This window comes from Pseudophryne corroboree, chromosome 1, assembly GCF_028390025.1.
Source record: "Pseudophryne corroboree isolate aPseCor3 chromosome 1, aPseCor3.hap2, whole genome shotgun sequence".
Classification (NCBI taxonomy): Eukaryota; Metazoa; Chordata; class Amphibia; order Anura; family Myobatrachidae; genus Pseudophryne; species Pseudophryne corroboree.
The window spans coordinates 418,163,418-418,184,130 of NC_086444.1; the positions used below are offsets into that span (position 1 = coordinate 418,163,418).

A 20,713-nucleotide genomic window follows, 5' to 3' on the forward strand; every position below is an offset into this window, starting at 1 on the left:
TAGAAGTTGCACATGTAACACTGTTGTCGTGAAAACCAACACGAATAAACCAGGAAGAGGAACGTAGACATTACTGCAAGCCTCATAGTCTTACTTGAATTCCAGACACTTTGTGATCTCCTTCTGAAGATGCATGACTTCATATAGCAAGTTCTGCAGCTGCAGATGATATGCATCCACCTTCTGTTTGGCCTGAAAGAGAAAACAAAACCAATACAACAAAAGGAAAATATGGAAATTTTTAACATTGAAAATAAATTACTGCAGAAATAACAGAACAAAAAAAAAAAAAAAAACAGATATGTATAGTTTGTTGATTACTGTAGCATAAAGGAAAAAAGACCAACACCAAAGACAGGTCAAAATCTAATCTAAATAATGAAGGGGTGTGACAAGTTTGTGAAAAACAGAAGTATACCTCATGGGTTTGGTCTCGAGCCTTCTTTAGGCGAATGTGAGCCAGGCGATTAAGTTTCTTTAGGGTCATAAAGTGCACACAACTCTGGATTTTTTTTTCTTCAATCTCTGCAGCCTGAAAGAGAGCAAAGTTACCTAAAATTGTACTGACAACTATGTAAAAAAAAAAGAAAAAAATCTACAATGAACGAAAATAGAATACTACGGTTTGATTACATAACTGTGTGGCTTGTTAAGTTTGGCGAAAACTTTTTTTTTTTTTTACCTTAAAACTCTATTTTAAGGTTTTCAATAACATAGAAAGTCAAAAATATCAGGCAAATATAGCACAATACAGCACATACCGATCTCGAAGACAAGGTCCCATACTCTAGCCAATCACAACATGTTATCCTCATAGCCAACCACTGCCTCTGCAATTATATTCTCCTAACATGGGTTGGCCAATATAAAATTGTATTCTCCTAACATGGGTTGGCCAATAGGGAGAGGATGAAGCTAAAAAGTGTAAGCTCCCCCACCCTTTTACTCCAAGGGGGCAAGCACCATGGGGAGTCAAGTGAAGAGACTTACCAGTGAAAAATTCTGGATCAAATATAAGCAACCTACTCACCGAGCACCATCAACAGATAAGATGAACAGAACTCTAACTGCAGAAGACCTACATAAGGGTGATTACACACCACTGTACCAGTATTTGTTTAGATTTTATGGACTTAAAGTACTTGTAAGCTGGACTAGCATATAGCATGTAGAACACGCAGGAATTGTTATATACCGTATTTTTCGGACCATAAGACGCACTTTTTCTCCCCAAAAATGTGGGGGGAAAAGTACATGCGTCTTATGGTCCGAATATGCGTCTTATGGTCCGAATAACAGAGCAGGAGTAAAAACCTTATGGAGCGCTCTCAATGCGCTCTCAATGCGCTGGGTGGGAGAGGCAGCAGTTACGAGTGCGGGTAGCGGCGGGTCCTGTCTGCTGCTTTGCCGTCATCCGAGAGGCGGCATCACGTGGCTCCCCCGCTCCCTCCCCTCGCCTCCTCCAAAGTACTGCTGCTGCTGCCTCGCCGTCATCTGAGAGGCGGCATCACGTGACTCCCCCGCTTTCTCCCCTTGCCTCCTCCAAAGTACTGCTGCTGCTGCCGCCTCGCCGTCATCTGAGAGGCGGCATCACGTGACTCCCCCGCTTCCTCCCCTTGCCTCCTCCAAAGTACTGCTGCTGCTGCCTCGCCGTCATCTGAGAGGCGGCATCACGTGACTCCCCCGCTTCCTCCCCTTGCCTCCTCCAAAGTATTGCTGCTGCTGCCTCGCCGTCATCTGTATGTTGTGAGGTAAAAAGGTTCTCGTCTGCTCTGTACTGTGACTATGGCTGTGCTTGTGTGGCTGCCTCTGTCACACACTGTCCCAGAAAAATCTGTGTACCGTATTCTATGTAAATGGCCTGTAAAGCTGATGTCTGTGTCTACAGTATAGATTGTAAGCTTATTACACTATTTGGTTCAGAATATTTTTTTTCCTGTTTTCCTCCTCTAAAAACTAGGTGCGTCTTATGGTCAGGTGCGTCTTATGGTCCGAAAAATACGGTAACTGCCTATAAATATTTACTGAGGGGCACCCAAAATATTATCCATATTTGGATAAATAAATGTATTTATTTACAGTTTCTTATATAGCGCAGCAAATTCCATCGCACTTTAAAATTGGAAACAGTGATAAAACAAAACTGGGTAATAAACACAGTCCTAGAGGTAGGAAGACCCTGCTCGCAAATTTACAATCTATAGGGAAATAGGCATTGATTTACAAGGGTAAGTGTTAGTCATTGCATAATGGTCCACCAGATTGTAAAGGTTCTTGGTGAGCTGTATGATATCACAGCAATGATGAACTGGGGTCAGGAGGAAGGGAAAGTGAAGGAAGAAAAAATACGTGAGGATATGTGTGGACTCAAACTATCAGAAGCACGTGTTTCCCTTAATAAACTGCTTTTGGACAAGATAACATTTTAATTGACTAAATGCAAAAGCCGCTTTTATATACGGAGAAATAAGCTCTTAGGGCCGAGAGCGGCTGGATTTATTAGTACTGTTAAAGATGAGACTGGCTCGGTAGTTTCAGAGACTTCTAAAATAGCTTCCTCATTTCGAAAATACTATTCTTCCCTATATAATCTACCTGATACTCCTTCCGAGAAAATTCCTCTTTCTTCTTTCCAAGACTTACATGATTATCTTTCGCCTATTTATTTTCAGAATATTTCTCCGAATGATAGGGACGCCCTGGAACAACCCTTCATTTTACGGGAGGTTGATATGGCCACCTCATCAACTCCAGGCCCGGACTGCTTCACTATAGCCTATTATAAGACCTTGAAAGATATTCTGGCTCCAATGATACTCCGTGCTTTTAATGAAGTGTCCTCCGATTTCTCCACCCAGGTGAAATGACACTCGTCAGGGATGTTTTCTCTCCCCCTTGATATTTATTCTATGTATAGAAGCCTAGACACTCTCAATACAGGCTAATCCTCAATTATTGGGTATTCAGATGAGAGGGGTAGGACATAAACTCGCATTATACGCAGACGACCTACATGCTACCATCCCGTGACCTCGCTTCCCCATATAATGTTGGAATTTAAGAAATTTGGATTACTTTCTAAATTTTAAAATTACTTTTACTAAATCCTCAGCTTTGAACATTTCTGCCCCCAACTCTATGATAGAGGGACTGCAAACAGCTTTTCCTTTTGTTTGGCCTCCCTCATATATAACCTATTTAGGTGTCAAATCACTAGTAATTTAACCTATCTACTTTGTGTAAACTTTTCTCCACTTCTTTCCTCTATCCATTACGATTATCTCCGTTGGAACTTGAGGCAGCTCTCATGGCTTGGGAGGATTAATGGCTTGGGAGTTAAAATGACTACGCTTACTAGAATCCTTTACCTCCTCCAGACCCTCCTAATGCAAATTCTTGTAGCATGGTTTCGCTCTCTCGATTCCCCGATCCAACAATTTATCTGATCCAGGAAGCGTCCAAGAGTCAAACACTTCTTTGACGCGTCCCAGACAGATGGGAGGACTTTAGCTGCTGGACTTTAAACTGTATTATCAAGCGATACATCTACGCAGGATTATTGAATGAACCAGAGATAGAGAAAATAAACAATGGGTAGCCCTAGAGAGCTGCTTCATGAAATCGCCTATTGAGATAACTCCATGGCTCCCAGACATACCTAAACTCTCTTCCCCTCACACAACAATTACCCCAAGCCTGACTGTGTGGAAATCCCATCGAAATTTACCAGATATGTCTGAGCTTTGGTACCTTAACCTCCTTTCTCACTAACCCCCTTTTTCAGCTGAGCTTGCATCTTTCACACTTATCTGCAAGAGTTACTGAAGGGCTTTTCAGGGTAGGCTAGCTGGTGATTAATGTAGGACCCAGTTTGAAGAACTCCGAGACAGATGGGATATGCCTCAGTCTGACTTCTGGAAGTTCTTGCAAGTTCAACACTTCTTGACGGCAGTAAACGCTTGATTCCAGCTAAAAGAGATCTTACTCCCTTTGAAAAAATGTGTCTCTCTCCCTCACCCCAATCCCATACAGTTTCCACCTTTTACAAAATCTTCTTATCTAGACAGGACTCTCCTGTTCCCCCCTGGGTTAGAGCCTGGGAAAAATAATTAGGCATCGCTTTGTCAGATTTAGAATGTCAGAATGTTTTTCTGAAAGACCATTCTAGTTCTATTTGCATGACAACTCGAGAACACAATATAAAATCCTTATGCACCAGTATAGACATCCTTCTTTACTCCATGCTATCTTTCCATTTGTCTCTAAACTCTGCTGGTGATGTTCTTTGACAATGGGGACTCTGAAGCATGTTTGGTGGGACTGCTCTGGTTCAATTGCTTACTGGTCTGACGTAATCAACAATTTCTCAACGAATTCTGAATACCCCAGTACCCACAGGCCCTACCTTTTGGCTACTCAATCATTCACATATCCCACTGACTGAGTATAAACCATCTCTTCTTAGATATCTAGGCAATGCAGCACATTCTACTATCCCTGTGCTATGGAAGTCTAACAAACCGCCCTGTCGTAAAGAGAGAGTTTTAATAGACTACTTCATATCTATAGAAGACTTCTTACACTATGCACCTGCTAAACGCCCAAGATTTTCAGCTACCTGGTTGCCTTGGTTGGAATATAAATCCTCTGCAGTATATAAATCTTATATGTCTCAGACATAACTCTTCTTATTTTTTTATATCCCCTGATAATGGGAGATCCTTTTCCCTTTATTTTTCTCAATTTCCTTCTTACTTATACACCCCCTTCCTAAACTTCCTCTGTATTATCAGCGGTTCTTTCACCCCTCTTGCTGTTGCTGAATTGTTTCAACCTTATCCTTTCTTATCTCTTCTTGTACTGACACAAGATAATGAGTTTCATATTATACTGATTTGCATAAAGACAATTTTGTACTTGGCTTATTACGGGTTGGGTTCGGGAGACCGCCGGTCACAATACTGATGCCGGGATCCTGGCTTTTAGATATCCGGTGGGGGAAGGGGGGGAAGCGAGCGCAACGAAGCCCCTTTGCGAGCTGCACTCACCACTGGTTCTATTTCCACTCTATGGGTGTCGTCCGACACGCGAGCGCATTGCGGTGCATATGCATGCGAAGTTAGGATCTGATCGCCCGCTGTGCAAAAACGCACAGCAGCTGTCAGATCTGAATCACCTCCAATATATGTTACATGACTGCAATATTCAAAGCTACGGATTTACCATAACCTATGTAAGTTAAAACTGACATTTTTATTACCAAATTCTCTCTTTTGCAAGTTTGCTTTCCAACACAAAATAGTACAATACAAATAGAGGGCATTTAGTGGGATATTGCAATGTGTAGTGAACAAGTCAAAGAGTTCCTATGATTTAAAAAATAGTGGAGAAGCCCATCTGGAAAAAGTTCTCCTCCTGCCACACCAAAACACTCACTGCATCTTTGCTGCCCTTGCTTTTAAGATCCTGGATTTCAGCCATAAGTTTCTGCAGATCTTCACAGGTTTCCTTGTAGAGGTCGTAATCCTTCTTTGGATCTCGTAAATCCACTTCAGCTTCCTCACTGTAATATCTACCCTCCTTTATAAAAAATAAATAAAAAAATGTAAGAACAGAAAATTTTAATCTACAAACTCTTAAAAGCATGTTTTGCTAGTAGCTTGTATTTTTACATTGTCGATGTTAAAAGTAATTTCCAACACTTAAGTTTGGTCATAGTGGGTTACCTGCTCTTCATGACGGCTTCTCTTTCCTTCCTCACTCCGGATCACTTTTGGTTTCCTCTTCTTAGAATCTGAAGACATCTTTGTAGACACTGTTAAAGTTAATCAGGAATACAATATTCAACACAAAATCTACAGTACATTTTAAATATAGCATCTTAAAACTGGTCAGTGATCATACATATGTAAAAATGACAATAGAAATATCAGCTATTTAAATGTAACTACTAATCACAGAGCCCGTTCCACCATCCACCGTATCATTTTGGTTTATAATGAAGGAATTTTCACTTTGCACAAAGGAGTATAGCCCAATAATGTAATCTGTTTTATGTTTCTCATGTGTGATGCAATCAGTGTTACTGATGCACATGGGGCTGTACCTCCATCCTACAGGTTAAACCGGCTCAAGTTCAGAACACGGGAACCCAGAATTAAACTGCCTCAGAAAGCTATCCACATGGGGATCTACTGGGAATAGTTACCTGTGGCAAGCGGAGCGAGCCTGCGTGGGTACACGGGTACTGCTCTGATCCAATTTAATGATGGCCTGAAGCAGTTCAGTTATGGTAACTCAGAGGGTCCCATGTTCCGAACTTGAACTAGCTAAACCTGCTGACCAAAAAAAGAGAGAAAAAATAAGATTTTACTCACCGGTAAAACTATTTCTCGTAGTCCGTAGTGGATGCTGGGACTCCGTAAGGACCATGGGGAATAGCGGCTCCGCAGGAGACTGGGCACAACTAAAGAAAGCTTTAGGACTACCTGGTGTGCACTGGCTCCTCCCACTATGACCCTCCTCCAGACCTCAGTTAGGATACTGTACCCGGAAGAGCTGATACAATAAGGAAGGATTTTGAATCCCGGGTAAGACTCATACCAGCCACACCGTATAACTCGTGATACTATACCCAGTTAACAGTATGAAATATACTTGAGCCTCTCAACAGATGGCTCAACAATAACCCTTTAGTTAGGCAATAACTATATACAAGTATTGCAGACAATCCGCACTTGGGATGGGCGCCCAGCATCCACTACGGACTACGAAAAATAGATTTACCGGTGAGAAAAATCTTATTTTCTCTGACGTCCTAGAGGATGCTGGGGACTCCGTAAGGACCATGGGGATTATACCAAAGCTCCCAAACGGGTGGGAGAGTGCGGATGACTCTGCAGCACCGAATGAGCAAACTCTAGGTCCTCCTCAGCCAGGGTATCAAACTTGTAGACTCTTGCAAAAGTGTTTGAACCCGACCAAGTAACAGCTCGGCAAATTTGTAAAGCCGAGACCCCTCGGGCAGCCGCCCAAGAAGAGCCCACTTTCCTCGTGGAATGGGCTTTTACAGATTTAGGGTGCGGCAGTCCAGCCGCAGAATGTGCAAGTTGAATCGTGCTACAGATCCAGCGAGCAATAGTCTGCTTAGAAGCAGGAGCACCCAGCTTGTTGGGTGCATACAGGATAAATAGCGAGTCAGTTTTCCTGACTCCAGCTGTCCTGGAAACATATATTTTTCAGGGCCCTGACTACGTCCAGTAACTTGGAATCCTCCAAGTCCCAAGTAGCCTCAGGCACCACAATAGGTTGGTTCACATGAAAAACTGATACCACCTTAGGAAGGAATTGGGAACGAGTCCTCAATTCCGCCCTATCCATATAAAAAAAATAAGAATTTACTCACCGGTAATTCTATTTCTCGTAGTCCGTAGTGGATGCTGGGAACTCCGTAAGGACCATGGGGAATAGCGGGCTCCGAAGGAGGCTGGGCACTCTAGAAAGATTTCAGACTACCTGGTGTGCACTGGCTCCTCCCACTATGACCCTCCTCCAAGCCTCAGTTAGGATACTGTGCCCGGACGAGCGTACACAATAAGGAAGGATTTTGAATCCCGGGTAAGACTCATACCAGCCACACCAATCACACCGTACAACTCGTGATATGAAACCCAGTTAACAGTATGAAACAACTGAGCCTCTCAACAGATGGCTCAACAATAACCCGATTTAGTTAACAATAACTATGTACAAGTATTGCAGATAAACCGCACTTGGGATGGGCGCCCAGCATCCACTACGGACTACGAGAAATAGAATTACCGGTGAGTAAATTCTTATTTTCTCTGACGTCCTAGTGGATGCTGGGGACTCCGTAAGGACCATGGGGATTATACCAAAGCTCCCAAACGGGCGGGAGAGTGCGGATGACTCTGCAACACCGAATGAGAGAACTCCAGGTCCTCCTCAGCCAGGGTATCAAATTTATAAAATTTTGCAAACGTGTTTGCCCCTGACCAAGTAGCAGCTCGGCAAAGTTGTAAAGCCGAGACCCCTCGGGCAGCCGCCCAAGATGAGCCCACCTTCCTTGTGGAATGGGCATTGACAGATTTTGGCTGTGGCAGGCCTGCCACAGAATGTGCAAGTTGAATTGTACTACAAATCCAACGAGCAATAGTCTGCTTAGAAGCAGGAGCACCCAGCTTGTTGGGTGCATATAGGATAAACAGCGAGTCAGATTTTCTGACTCCAGCCGTCCTGGAAACATATATTTTCAGGGCCCTGACCACGTCTAACAACTTGGAGTCCTCCAAGTCCCTAGTGGCCGCAGGCACCACAATAGGCTGGTTCAAATGAAACGCTGACACCACCTTAGGGAGAAACTGGGGACGAGTCCTCAATTCTGCCCTATCCATATGGAAAATCAGATAAGGGCTTTTATAAGACAAAGCCGCCAATTCTGATACTCGCCTGGCAGAAGCCAAGGCCAATAACATGACCACCTTCCACGTGAGATATTTCAGATCCACGGTTTTTAGTGGTTCAAACCAATGTGATTTTAAGAAACTCAACACCACGTTGAGATCCCAAGGTGCCACAGGAGGCACATATGGGGGCTGAATATGCAGTACTCCCTTTACAAATGTCTGAACTTCAGGTACTGAAGCTAGTTCTTTCTGAAAGAAAATCGATAGAGCCGAGATCTGTACCTTAATGGAACCCAGTTTTAGGCCCATATTCACTCCTAAGAAAAAGAGGGGTATTGTGACTGCGCTGAGTTTGATGAATACAACACTACTGATGTAATTAATAAAACATATTTATTCCTAAAATTGCACAATAGATATAAAATAAATAATAAGATATGCACATGTATAGAGTATTAAGAAATACAATTGCTAAAATGTGAAAGAACAGCTTAAGGGACTACCCAATTCGCCAGGTATTGAGATAGGACTTTGTGGAGTTGGATGCAATGACCGTTCCTGATATATTTCCCCTATATCATTATAGTCCAGTTTATGCAATAGTCTCAGAATTTAGGCAAGGTCCAATGAATGGACTAGTTACCGTTAGAGGGTATTGTGCTCCAGAATCTGTAGTGGAGAGCTCCTCATGCGTTACGGTTGATACAGTCCTTTATGCGGTGTTTGCCATATGGAGTCTGAGAATTGGACGAATCGTCTGGACGAAGCTTCGGGGAATGGTTCGGTCCTCCTTAAAGTCACTTCCTGGTAGGGGTCCCTGGTTCACCTGTTCACCTGACGCGTTTCGCTGCAACCAACTGGCAGCTTTGAGAAAGCTGCCAGTTGGTTGCAGCGAAACGCGTCAGCTGAACAGGTGAACCAGGGACCCCTACCAGGAAGTGACTTTAAGGAGGACCGAACCATTCCCCGAAGCTTCGTCCAGACGATTCGTCCAATTCTCAGACTCCATATGGCAAACACCGCATAAAGGACTGTATCAACCGTAACGCATGAGGAGCTCTCCACTACAGATTCTGGAGCACAATACCCTCTAACGGTAACTAGTCCATTCATTGGACCTTGCCTAAATTCTGAGACTATTGCATAAACTGGACTATAATGATATAGGGGAAATATATCAGGAACGGTCATTGCATCCAACTCCACAAAGTCCTATCTCAATACCTGGCGAATTGGGTAGTCCCTTAAGCTGTTCTTTCACATTTTAGCAATTGTATTTCTTAATACTCTATACATGTGCATATCTTATTATTTATTTTATATCTATTGTGCAATTTTAGGAATAAATATGTTTTATTAATTACATCAGTAGTGTTGTATTCATCAAACTCAGCGCAGTCACAATACCCCTCTTTTTCTTTGCTGTGTAATACAACGGGAGTGACTCTCCCCCTTTTCTGTGACTGCAGCTCGACGAAGCATCTCACACCCAAAGCGCCCAAGTACCTTCGGGTATATCCATTTTTTCACCCATATTCACTCCTGCTTGCAGGAAATGCAGAAATCGACCTAGTTGAAATTCCTCAGTTGGGGCCTTTTCGGCCTCACACCATGCAACATATTTCCGCCATATGCGGTGATAATGATTTGCTGTAACCTCTTTCCTGGCTTTAATAAGCGTAGGAATGACTTCCTCCGGAATGCCCTTTTCTTTCAGGATCCGGCGTTCAACCGCCATGCCGTCAAACGCAGCCGCGGTAAGTCTTGGAACAGACAGGGCCCCTGCTGTAGCAGGTCTTGTCTTAGGGCAGAGGCCACGGGTCCTCTGAGATCATCTCTTAAAGTTCCGGGTACCATGTTCTTCTTGGCCAATCCGGAACCACGAGAATTGTGTTTACTCCTCGCTTTCTTATTATTCTCAATACCTTTGGTATGAGAGGCAGCGGAGGGAACACATAAACTGACTGGTACACCCACGGTGTCACCAGAGCGTCCACAGCTATCGCTTGAGGGTCTCTTGACCTGGCGCAATACCTCTCTAGTTTTTTGTTTAGGCGGGACGCCATCATGTCCACCTGTGGACAACCCCACTGATGTACAATCATTTGGAAGACTTCTGGATGAAGTCCCCACTCTCCCGGGTGGAGGTCGTGTCTGCTGAGGAAGTCTGCTTCCCAGTTGTCCACTCCCGGAATGAACACTGCTAGTACATGATTTTCCGCCCATCGGAGAATTCTTGTGGCTTCTGTCATTGCCATCCTGCTTCTTGTGCCGCCCTGTCGATTCACATGGGCGACTGCCGTGATGTTGTCTGACTGGATCAGCACCGGCTGGTGTAGGAGCAGGGATTTTGCTTGACTTAGGGCATTGTAGATGGCCCTTCGTTCCAGAATATTTATGTGAAGGGAAGTCTCCTGACTTGTCCATAGTCCTTGGAAGTTTCTTCCCTTTGTGACTGCCCCCCAGCCTCGCAGGCTGGCATCCGTGGTCACCAGGACCCAGTCCTGAATGCCGAATCTGCGACCCTCCAGAAGATGAGCACTCTGCAGCCACCACAGAAGAGACACCCTGGTTCTTGCAGACAGGGTTATCAAGCGATGCATCTGAAGATGCGATCCGGACCACTTGTCCAACAGGTCCCACTGAAAGATTCTGGCATGGAACCTGCCGAATGGAATTGCTTCGTAAGATGCTACCATCTTTCCCAGGGCCCGCGTGCAGTGATGCACCGATACCCGTTTTGGTTTCAGGAGGTCTCTGACTAGAGAAGACAACTCCCTGGCTTTCTCCTCCGGGAGAAACACTTTTTTCTGGACTGTGTCCAGAATCATCCCCAGGAACAGTAGACGTGTCGTCGGGACCAGCTGTGACTTTGGGATATTCAGAATCCAGCCGTGCTGGTTCAGCACTTCCTGAGATAGTGCTACTCCTACCAACAACTGTTCTTTGGACCGTGCCTTTATTAGGAGATCGTCCAAGTACGGGATAATTAAAACTCCCTTTCTTCGAAGGAGTATCATCATTTCCGCCATAACCTTGGTAAATACCCTTGGTGCCGTGGAGAGTCCAAACGGCAGCGTCTGGAATTGGTAATGGCAATCCTGTACCACAAATCTGAGGTACTCCTGGTGAGGATGGTAAATGGGGACATGCAGGTAAGCATCCTTGATGTCCAGGGAAACCATGTAATCCCCCTCGTCCAGGCTTGCAATAACCGCCCTGAGCGATTCCATCTTGAACTTGAATTTTTTTTTATGTACATGTTCAAGGACTTCAAATTTAAAATGGGTCTCACCGAACCGTCCGGCTTCGGTACCACAAATAGTGTGGAATAGTAACCCCGGCCTTGTTGAAGTAGGGGTACCTTGATTATCACCTGCTGGGAATACAGCTTGTGAATTGCCGCTAGCACCGCCTCCCTGTCTGAGGGAGCAATCGGCAAGGCAGATTTTAGGAACCGGTGGGGTGGAGCCGACTCGAATTCCAGCATGTATCCCTGAGATACTACTTGAAGGATCCAGGGATCCACCTGTGAGCGAGCCCACTGATCGCTGAAATTTCTGAGGCGGGCCCCCACCGTACCTGGCTCCACCTGTGGAGCCCCACCGTCATGCGGCGGACTTGGAAGAGGAAGCGGGGGAGGACTTTTGTTCCTGGGAACCTGCTGTCTGTTGCAGCCTTTTTCCCCTACCTCTGCCTCTAGACAGAAAAGACCCTCCTTTTCCACGCTTGCTTTTCTGGGTCCGAAAGGACTGAACCTGATAAAATGGCGCCTTCTTAGGCTGTGAGGGAACATGGGGTAAAAATGCTGACTTCCCAGACGTTGCTGTGGAAACTAGGTCGGAGAGACCATCCCCAAATAATTCCTCCCCTTTATAAGGCAAAACTTCCATGTGCCTCTTGGAATCTGCATCTCCCGTCCACTGACGAGTCCATAAGCATCTCCTAGCAGAGATAGACAATGCACTTACTTTAGATGCCAGCCGGCAAATTTCCCTTTGTGCATCTCTCATATATAAGACTGAGTCTTTTATATGGTCTATGGTTAACAGGATCGTGTCTCTGTCTAATGTGTCAATATTTTCTGACAGTTTATCTGACCACGCAGCGGCAGCACTGCACATCCAAGCTGACGCAATAGCTGGTCTAAGTATAATGCCTGAGTGTGTGTATACAGACTTCAGGATTGCCTCCTGCTTTCTATCAGCAGGCTCCTTAAGGGCGGCCGTATCCCGAGAGGGTAGTGCCACCTTTTTTGACAAACGTGTGAGCGCTTTATCCACCCTAGGTGGTGTTTCCCAACGTGACCTATCCTCTGGCGGGAAAGGGAACGCCATTAGTACCTTCTTAGGAATTACAATTATTTTATCAGGGAAAAGCCACGCTTCTTCACACACTTCATTTAGTTCATCTGATGGGGGAAAAACTACGGGTAGTTTTTTCTCCCCAAACATAATACCCTTTTTTGTGGTACCTGGATGTAAATCAGAAATGTTTAACACCTCTTTCATTGCCTCAATCATGCAGTGAATGGCCCTGACAGGCATTAGGTTTGACTCATCGTCGTCGACACTGTTATCAGTATCCGTGTCGACATCCGGGTCTGCAAACTGAGGTAGCGGGCGTTTTAGAGCCCCTGACGACCCCTGAGGCACCTGGACAGGCACGAGCTGAGATCCCGGCTGTCCCACATTTGGCATGTCGTCAAATTTCTTATGTAAAGAATCTATACGTGCACTCATTTCTTTCCATAAGTTCATCCACTCGGGTGTCTGCCCCGCAGGGGGTGACGTCCCTTCAAAATGCATCTGCTCCGCCTCCACCTCATTATCCTCATCAAACATGTCGACACAGCCGTACCGACACACCCCACACACACAGGGAATGCTCAACAGAGGACAGGACCCACAAAAAGCCTTTTGGGGGGACAGAGTGAGAGTATGCCAGCACACACCAGAGCGCTATATATATATATACAGGGACTAACTGAGTTATGTCCCTAATAGCTGCTTTTCATATAATATATGTATATATACTGCCAAATTTAATGCCCCCCCTCTCTTTTCCCTCTTACTGTTACTGTATATTGCAGGGAAGAGCCAGGGAGCTTCCTTCCAGCCGAGCTGTGAGGGAAAAATGGCGCCAGTGTGCTGAGGAGATAGGCTCCGCCCCTTTTTCGCGGCCTATTCTCCCGCTTTTTATGGAATTCTGGCAGGGGTATTTACCTCATATATAGCCTCTGGGGCTATATATTGAGGTATTTTAGCCAGCCAAGGTGTTATTATTGCTGCCTCAGGGCGCCCCCCCCCAGCGCCCTCCACCCTCAGTGACCGGAGTGTGAAGTGTGAGAGGAGCAATGGCGCACAGCTGCAGTGCTGTGCGCTACCTTGGTGAAGACAGAGTCTTCATGCCGCCGATTTTCCGGACCATCTTCTTGCTTCTGGCTCTGTAAGGGGGACGGCGGCGCGGCTCCGGGACCGAACACCAAGGACGGGCCTGCGGTCGATCCCTCTGGAGCTAATGATGTCCAGTAGCCTAAGAAGCCCAATCCGGCTGCAAGCAGGCGAGTTCGCTTCTTCTCCCCTTAGTCCCTCGCTGCAGTGAGCCTGTTGCCAGCAGGTCTCACTGAAAATAAAAAACCTAAGTCTATTCTTTCTAAGAGCTCAGGAGAGCCCCTAGTGTGCATCCAACCTCGGCCGGGCACGAATTCTAACTGAGGCTTGGAGGAGGGTCATAGTGGGAGGAGCCAGTGCACACCAGGTAGTCTGAAATCTTTCTAGAGTGCCCAGCCTCCTTCGGAGCCCGCTATTCCCCATGGTCCTTACGGAGTTCCCAGCATCCACTAGGACGTCAGAGAAATTAGATAAGGGCTTTTGCATGATAAAGCCGCTAATTCTGATACACGCCTGGCCGACGCCAAGGCCAACAGCATGACCACTTTCCACGTGAGGTATTTTAGCTCCACGGATTTAAGTGGCTCAATCCCAATGCGACTTCAGGAAATCCAACACCACGTTGAGATCCCACGGTGCCACTGGAGGCACAAACGGGGCTGACTATGCAGCACTCCCTTAACAAAAGTCTGAACTTCAGGCAGTGAAGTCAGTTCTATTTTTGAAGAAAATCGATAGAGCCGAAATCTGGACCTTAATGGAACCCAATTTTAGGCCCATAGTCACCCCTGACTGTAGGAAGTGCAGAAATCGACCTAGCTGAAATTCCTCCGTTGGGGCCTTCCTGACCTCACAGCACGCAACATATTTCCGCACTATGCAGTGATAATGGTTTGCGTTCACTTCTTTCCTAGCTTTAATTAGCATAGGAATAACTTCCTCCGGAATGCCCTTTTCCTTCAGGATCCGGCGTTCAACCGCCATGCAGTCAAACGCAGCCGCGGCACGTCTTGGAACAGACAGGCCCCCTGCTGCAGAAGGTCCTGTCTGAGCGGCAGAGGCCATGGGTCCTCTGAGATCATTTCTTGGAGTTCTGGGTACCAAGCTCTTCTTGGCCAATCCAGAACAATGAGTATAGTTCTTACTCCTCTCCTTCTGATCATTCTCATTACCCTGGGTATGAGAGGCAGAGAAGGGAACACATACACCGACTGGTACACCCACGGTGTTACCAGAGCGTCCACAGCTATCGCCTGAGGGTCCCTTGACCTGGCGCAATATCTTTTTAGCTCTTTGTTGAGGCGGGACGCCATCATGTCCACCTGTGGCCTTTCCCAACGGTGTACAATCATTTGGAAGACTTCTGGATGAAGTCCCCACTCTCCCGGGTGGAGGTCGTGTTTGCTGAGAAAGTCTGCTTCCCAGTTATCCACTCCGGGAATGAACACTGCTGACAGTGCTAACACATGATTTTCCGCCCATCGGAGAATCCTTGTGGCTTCTGCCATCGCCATCCTGCTTCTTGTGCCGCCCTGTCGGTTTACATGAGCGACCGCCGTGATGTTGTCTGACTGGATCAGCACCGGCCGGTGTCGAAGCAGGGGACTAGCCTGACTTAGGGCATTGTAAATGGCCCTTAGTTCCAGAATATTTTTGTGTAGGGAAGTCTCCTGACTTGTCCATAGTCCTTGGAAGTTTCTTCCCTGTGTGACTGCCCCCCAGCCTTGAAGGCTGGCATCCGTGGTCACCAGGACCCAGTCCTGTATGCCGAATCTGCGGCCCTCTAGAAGATGAGCACTCTGCAGCCACCACAACAGCGACACCCTGGCCCTTGGAGACAGGGTTATCTGCCGATGCATCTGAAGATGCAACCCGGACCACTTGTCCAACAGATCCCACTGGAAGATCCTTGCATGGGACCTGGCGAATGGAATTTCTTCGTAAGAAGCTACCATCTTTCCCATGGCTCGCGTGCATTGATGCACCGACACCTGTATTTGTATTAGGAGGTCTCTGTCTAGAGACGACAACTCCTTGGACTTCTCCTCCGGGAGAAACCCTTTTTTCTTGTTCTGTCCAGAACCATACCCAGGAACAGTAGACGCGTCGTAGCAACCAGCTGCGACTTTGGAATATTCAGAATCCAGCCGTGCTGTTGTAGCACTTCCCGAGATAGTGCTACTCCGACGAACAACTGCTCCCTGGACCTCGCCTTTATAAGGAGATCGTCCAAGTACGGAATAATTATTTCGGTCATTACCTTGGTAAATACCCTCGGTGCCGGGGACAGACCCACGGCAACGTCTGGAATTGGTAATGACAATCCTGGTGAGGAGGGTAAATAGAGACATGCAGGTAAGCATCCTTGATGTCCAGTGATACCAAGAAATTCTCCAGGCTTGCAATAATCGCCCTGAGCGATTCCATTTTGAACTTGAACCTTCGTATATAAGTGTTCAAGGATTTCAATTTTAGAATGGGTCTCCCCGAACCGTCTGGTTTCGGTACCACAAACATTTTGGAATAGTAACCCCGGCCTTGTTGAAGGAGGGGTACCTTGATTTCACCTGCTGGAAGTACAGCTTGTGAATTGCCGCCAGTACTACCTCCCTTTCTCCGAGGGCAGCAGGCAAGGCTGATGTGAGGTAACGGCGATGGGGGAGTCGCCTCGAACTCCAGCTTGTATCCCTGTGATACTACTTGCAGAACCTAGGGATCCACCTGTGGGCAAGCCCACTGGTCCCTGAAGTTCCCGAGACGCGCCCCCACCGCACCTGTCTCCACCTGTGGAGCCCCAGCGTCATGCGGTGGACTCAGAGGAAGCGGGGGAAGATTTTTGATCCAGGGAACTGGCTGTCTGGTGCAGCTTTTTCCTTCTTCCTTTGTCTCTGTGCAGAAAGGAAGCGCCTTTGACCCGCTTGCTTTTCTGAAGCCGAAAGGACTGTACCTGAAAATACGGTGCTTTCTTAGGCTGTGAGGAAACCGGAGGTAAATTTTTTTCTTCCCAGCTGTTGCTGTGGATACGAGGTCCCAGAGACCATCCCCAAACAATTCCTCACCCTTATAAAGCAGAATCTCCATGTGCCTTTTAAAGTCAGCATCACCTGTCCACTGCCGGGTCTCTAATACCCTCCTGGCAGAATGGACATTGCATTAATTCTGGATGCCAGCCGGCAAATATCCCTCTGTGCATCCCTCATATATAAGACGACGTCTTTATATTATCTGACAAGGTATCAGACCACGCTGCAGCAGCACTATTCATGCTGAGGCAATTGCAGGTCTCAGTATAGTACCTGAGTGTGTATATACAGACTACAGGATAGCCTCCTGCTTTTTATCAGCAGGTTCCTTCAAAGTGGCCGTATCCTAAGACGGCAGTGCCACCTTTTTTGACAAACGTGTGAGCGCCTTATCCACCCTAGGGGATATCTCCCAACGTGACCTATCCTCTGGCGGGAAAGGGTACGCCAGCAGTAACTTTTTAGAAATTACCAGTTTCTTATCGGGGGAACCCACGCTTCTTTACACACTTCATTCACTCATCTGATGGGGGAACAAAACACTGGCTGCTTTTTCTCCCCAAACATAAAACCCCTTTTATGTGGTACTTGGGTTAATGTCAGAAATGTGTAACACATTTTTCATTGCCGAGATCATGCAACGGATGTTCCTAGTGGATTGTGTATATGTCTCAACCTCGTCGACACTGGAGTCAGACTCCGTGTCGACATCTGTGTCTGCCATCTGAGGTAACGGGCGTTTTTTGAGCCCCTGATGGCCTTTGAGACGCCTGGGCAGGCGCGGGCTAAGAAGCCGGCTGTCCCACAGCTGTTACGTCATCCAGCCTTTTATGTAAGGAGTTGACATTGTCGATTAATACCTTCCACCTATCCATCCACACTGGTGTCGGCCCCACAGGGGGCGACATCCCATTTATCGGCCTCTGCTCCGCCTCCACGTAACCTTCCTCATCCAACATGTCGACACAGCCGTACCGACACACCGCACACACACAGGGAATGCTCTGACTGAGGACAGGACCCCACAAAGTCCTTTGGGGAGACAGAGAGAGAGTATGCCAGCACACACCAGAGCGCGATATATTGCAGGGATTAACACTATAACTGAGTGTTTTATTTTCCCCCAATAGCTGCTTGTATACACATATTGCGCCTAAATTTGGTGCCCCCCCCCCCCCCCTCTCTCTTTTTAACCCTTTGAGCCTGAAAACTACAGGGGAGAGCCTGGGGAGCTGTCTTCCAGCTGCACTGTGAAGAAAAAATGGCGCCAGTGTGCTGAGGGAGATAGCCCCGCCCCTTTTTCGGCTGACTTTTCTCCCGCTTTTTTCATGGATTCTGGCAGGGGTAATTTATCACATATATAGCCCTGGGACTATATATTGTGATGATTTGCCAGCCAAGGTGTTTATATTGCCCTCAGGGCGCCCCCCCCCCCCAGCGCCCTGCACCCATCAGTGACCGGAGTGTGAGGTGTGCATGAGGAGCAATGGCGCACAGCTGCAGTGCTGTGCGCTACCTTGTTGAAGACCGAAGTCTTCTGCCGCCGATTTTCCGGACTCTTCATGCTTCTGGCTCTGTAAGGGGGACGGCGGCGCAGCTCCGGGAACGAACACCAAGGTCGGGTCCTGCGGTCGATCCCTCTGGAGCTAATGGTGTCCAGTAGCCTAAGAAGCCCAAACTACCACCTGTTAGGTAGGTTCGCTTCTTCTCCCCTTAGTCCCTCGCTGCAGTGAGTCTGTTGCCAGCAGATCTCACTGTAAAATAAAAAACCTAAATATACTTTCTTTCTAGGAGCTCAGGAGAGCCCCTAGTGTGCATCCAGTTCAGCCGGGCACAAGATTCTAACTGATGTCTGGAGGAGGGTCATAGTGGGAGGAGCCAGTGCACACCAGGTAGTCCTAAAGCTTTCTTTAGTTTTGCCCAGTCTCCTGCGGAGCCGCTATTCCCCATGGTCCTTACGGAGTCCCAGCATCCACTTAGGACGTCAGAGAAAAATGTTTTTAGGCTTAAAGTCCCTGGTGGGAAGAGTAATTTGAGAGATTATACAATCTGTTCATGCATCCAAACTCCTCTCTCTAACCTCCTCTCTTGGCCTAACCCAATGGTCCGACTCCTCTACTCACCAGGAGGGCCACTGCCTTGATCTTGTGTTCACCAGGCTCTGCTCAGTTTCCGAATTCACTAACACTCCTTTCCCTCTCTCTGATCACAACCTGATCACCTTCACAATCTCTTCTATTACTTTAAATTCTAGGACACTAAAACCAAGCAAGCCTCCTCTTACCCGCAGAAATACTAACAATATACATTTTCAACAACTTTCCACTTCTCTGCAACAACTGCTCTCACCAATCTCTACATTTACTACACCTGACACTGCTGTATTACACCTGCACCAGACCCTAGAGAGTGCCCTTGATGAAGTGGCTCCAGCTACCCATCACACTCCACGTAGGCTTAGATGCCAACCATGGCACTCTAAATCAACAAGACACCTACAAAAACTGTCACGTAAAGTAGAACGTCAGTGGCGGAAATCTCAGAATCCAAGTGACTTTCTCACATATAAGACTACCTACCACTCCTATCGTCAGGCCCTGGACACTGCCAAACAAACATATTTCCAATCTCTCATCTCTTATCATGCCAACAACCCCAAGCGACTTTTTAATACATTTAAATCACTTCTTTACCCTCCCTCACCTCCCCCACTAGCTACTATCCGTGCACAAGAACTTGCTTCCTACTTCAAGGATAAGATTGATAAAATCCGAGATGAAATGGTATGCTCTAACTCAGCCAGTGACCTGCTCAATTCCCTACCTGAACCCTCTGGCACTTTCTCTTCATTTGATCCCACAAGTGAAGATGAAATATCAACACTCTTTTCATCCTCCTACTCCACTACCTCTCCTCTTGATCCTATACCCTCACGGGTCAGTAAAACTTTGTCTCCTGTGCTTATCCCAACCTTAACTAAAATCTGTAATCTCTCTATCTCTACTGGGATCTTTCCCTCTCTGTTTAAACATGCAGTCATTACTCCCATTCTAAAAAAAACACGCCTCTGACCCAAACACACTCTCTAACTACCGTCCCATTTCTCAGCTACCCAGTCCCTCCAAGCTACTTGAGAGGTTTGCCTACACTCGCCTTACACACTTTCTTAACTCGCACAACTTATTGGACCCACTTCAGTCAGGCTTTCGTGCCCAACACTCCAAAGAGACGGCACTGACCAAAGTAGTGAATGATCTAGTCACTGCTAGATCAAAAGGCCATTACACACTACTTATTCTTCTAGATCTCTCTGCTGCTTTTGACACTGTTGACCACTCTCTTCTCATACAAACACTACAATCCCTAGGTCTTCAGGACACAGCCCTTTCTTGGTTCTCATCCTACCTATCTAATCGCTCTTTCAGTGTTCACTTCTCTGATTCTACCTCCTCTTCTCTACCTCTATCAGTTGGAGTACTGCAAGGCTCAGTCTTAGGTCCTCTGCTTTTCTCAATCTATACCTCCTCTCTTGGTAAACTAATCAGCTCCTTTGGATTTCAGTATCATTTGTACGCTGATGATACTCAAATCTACCTATCCTCCCCAGATTTGTCACCACCAGTATTGGCTCGTGTCACTGGATGCCTGTCTGCCATTTCATCTTGGATGTCATCTCGCCACCTCAAACTCAACATTTCCAAAACCAAATTATTTTCCCACCAGCTAAGAGTAGTTACCAACCTGATATCTCTATAACTGTTGACAATGCAACTATCCACCCCACCCCACAAGCTTGTTGCCTAGGTGTCACCCTTGACTCTGAACTGTCCTTTGTTCCACACATTCAATCTGTCTCTAAATCATGTTACAT

At 46.6% G+C, this 20,713-nt stretch overlaps 1 protein-coding gene across 6 annotated transcripts in view; it reads right to left on the reverse strand.

Moving 5' to 3' along the window:
• The window catches only part of THOC5 (THO complex subunit 5), a 170,364-nt gene that overhangs the window by 147,836 nt on the left and 1,815 nt on the right, over nucleotides 1–20,713 (reverse strand). For 4 of the 6 annotated variants that reach the window (XM_063913351.1, XM_063913352.1, XM_063913346.1 and 1 more), the window contains exons 2-5: nucleotides 5,727–5,815; nucleotides 5,437–5,580; nucleotides 419–532; nucleotides 95–192 (exon numbers count right to left, since the gene is read on the reverse strand). In XM_063913351.1, the coding sequence (XP_063769421.1) occupies nucleotides 95–192; nucleotides 419–532; nucleotides 5,437–5,580; nucleotides 5,727–5,804 (434 nt within the window). In that variant the 5' untranslated portion in view covers nucleotides 5,805–5,815. Of the gene's footprint in view, nucleotides 1–94; nucleotides 193–418; nucleotides 533–5,436; nucleotides 5,581–5,726; nucleotides 5,816–6,208; nucleotides 6,339–20,713 lie in introns of all 6 variants that reach the window. The other 2 variants (XM_063913349.1, XM_063913348.1) reach the window with 2 other exon arrangements.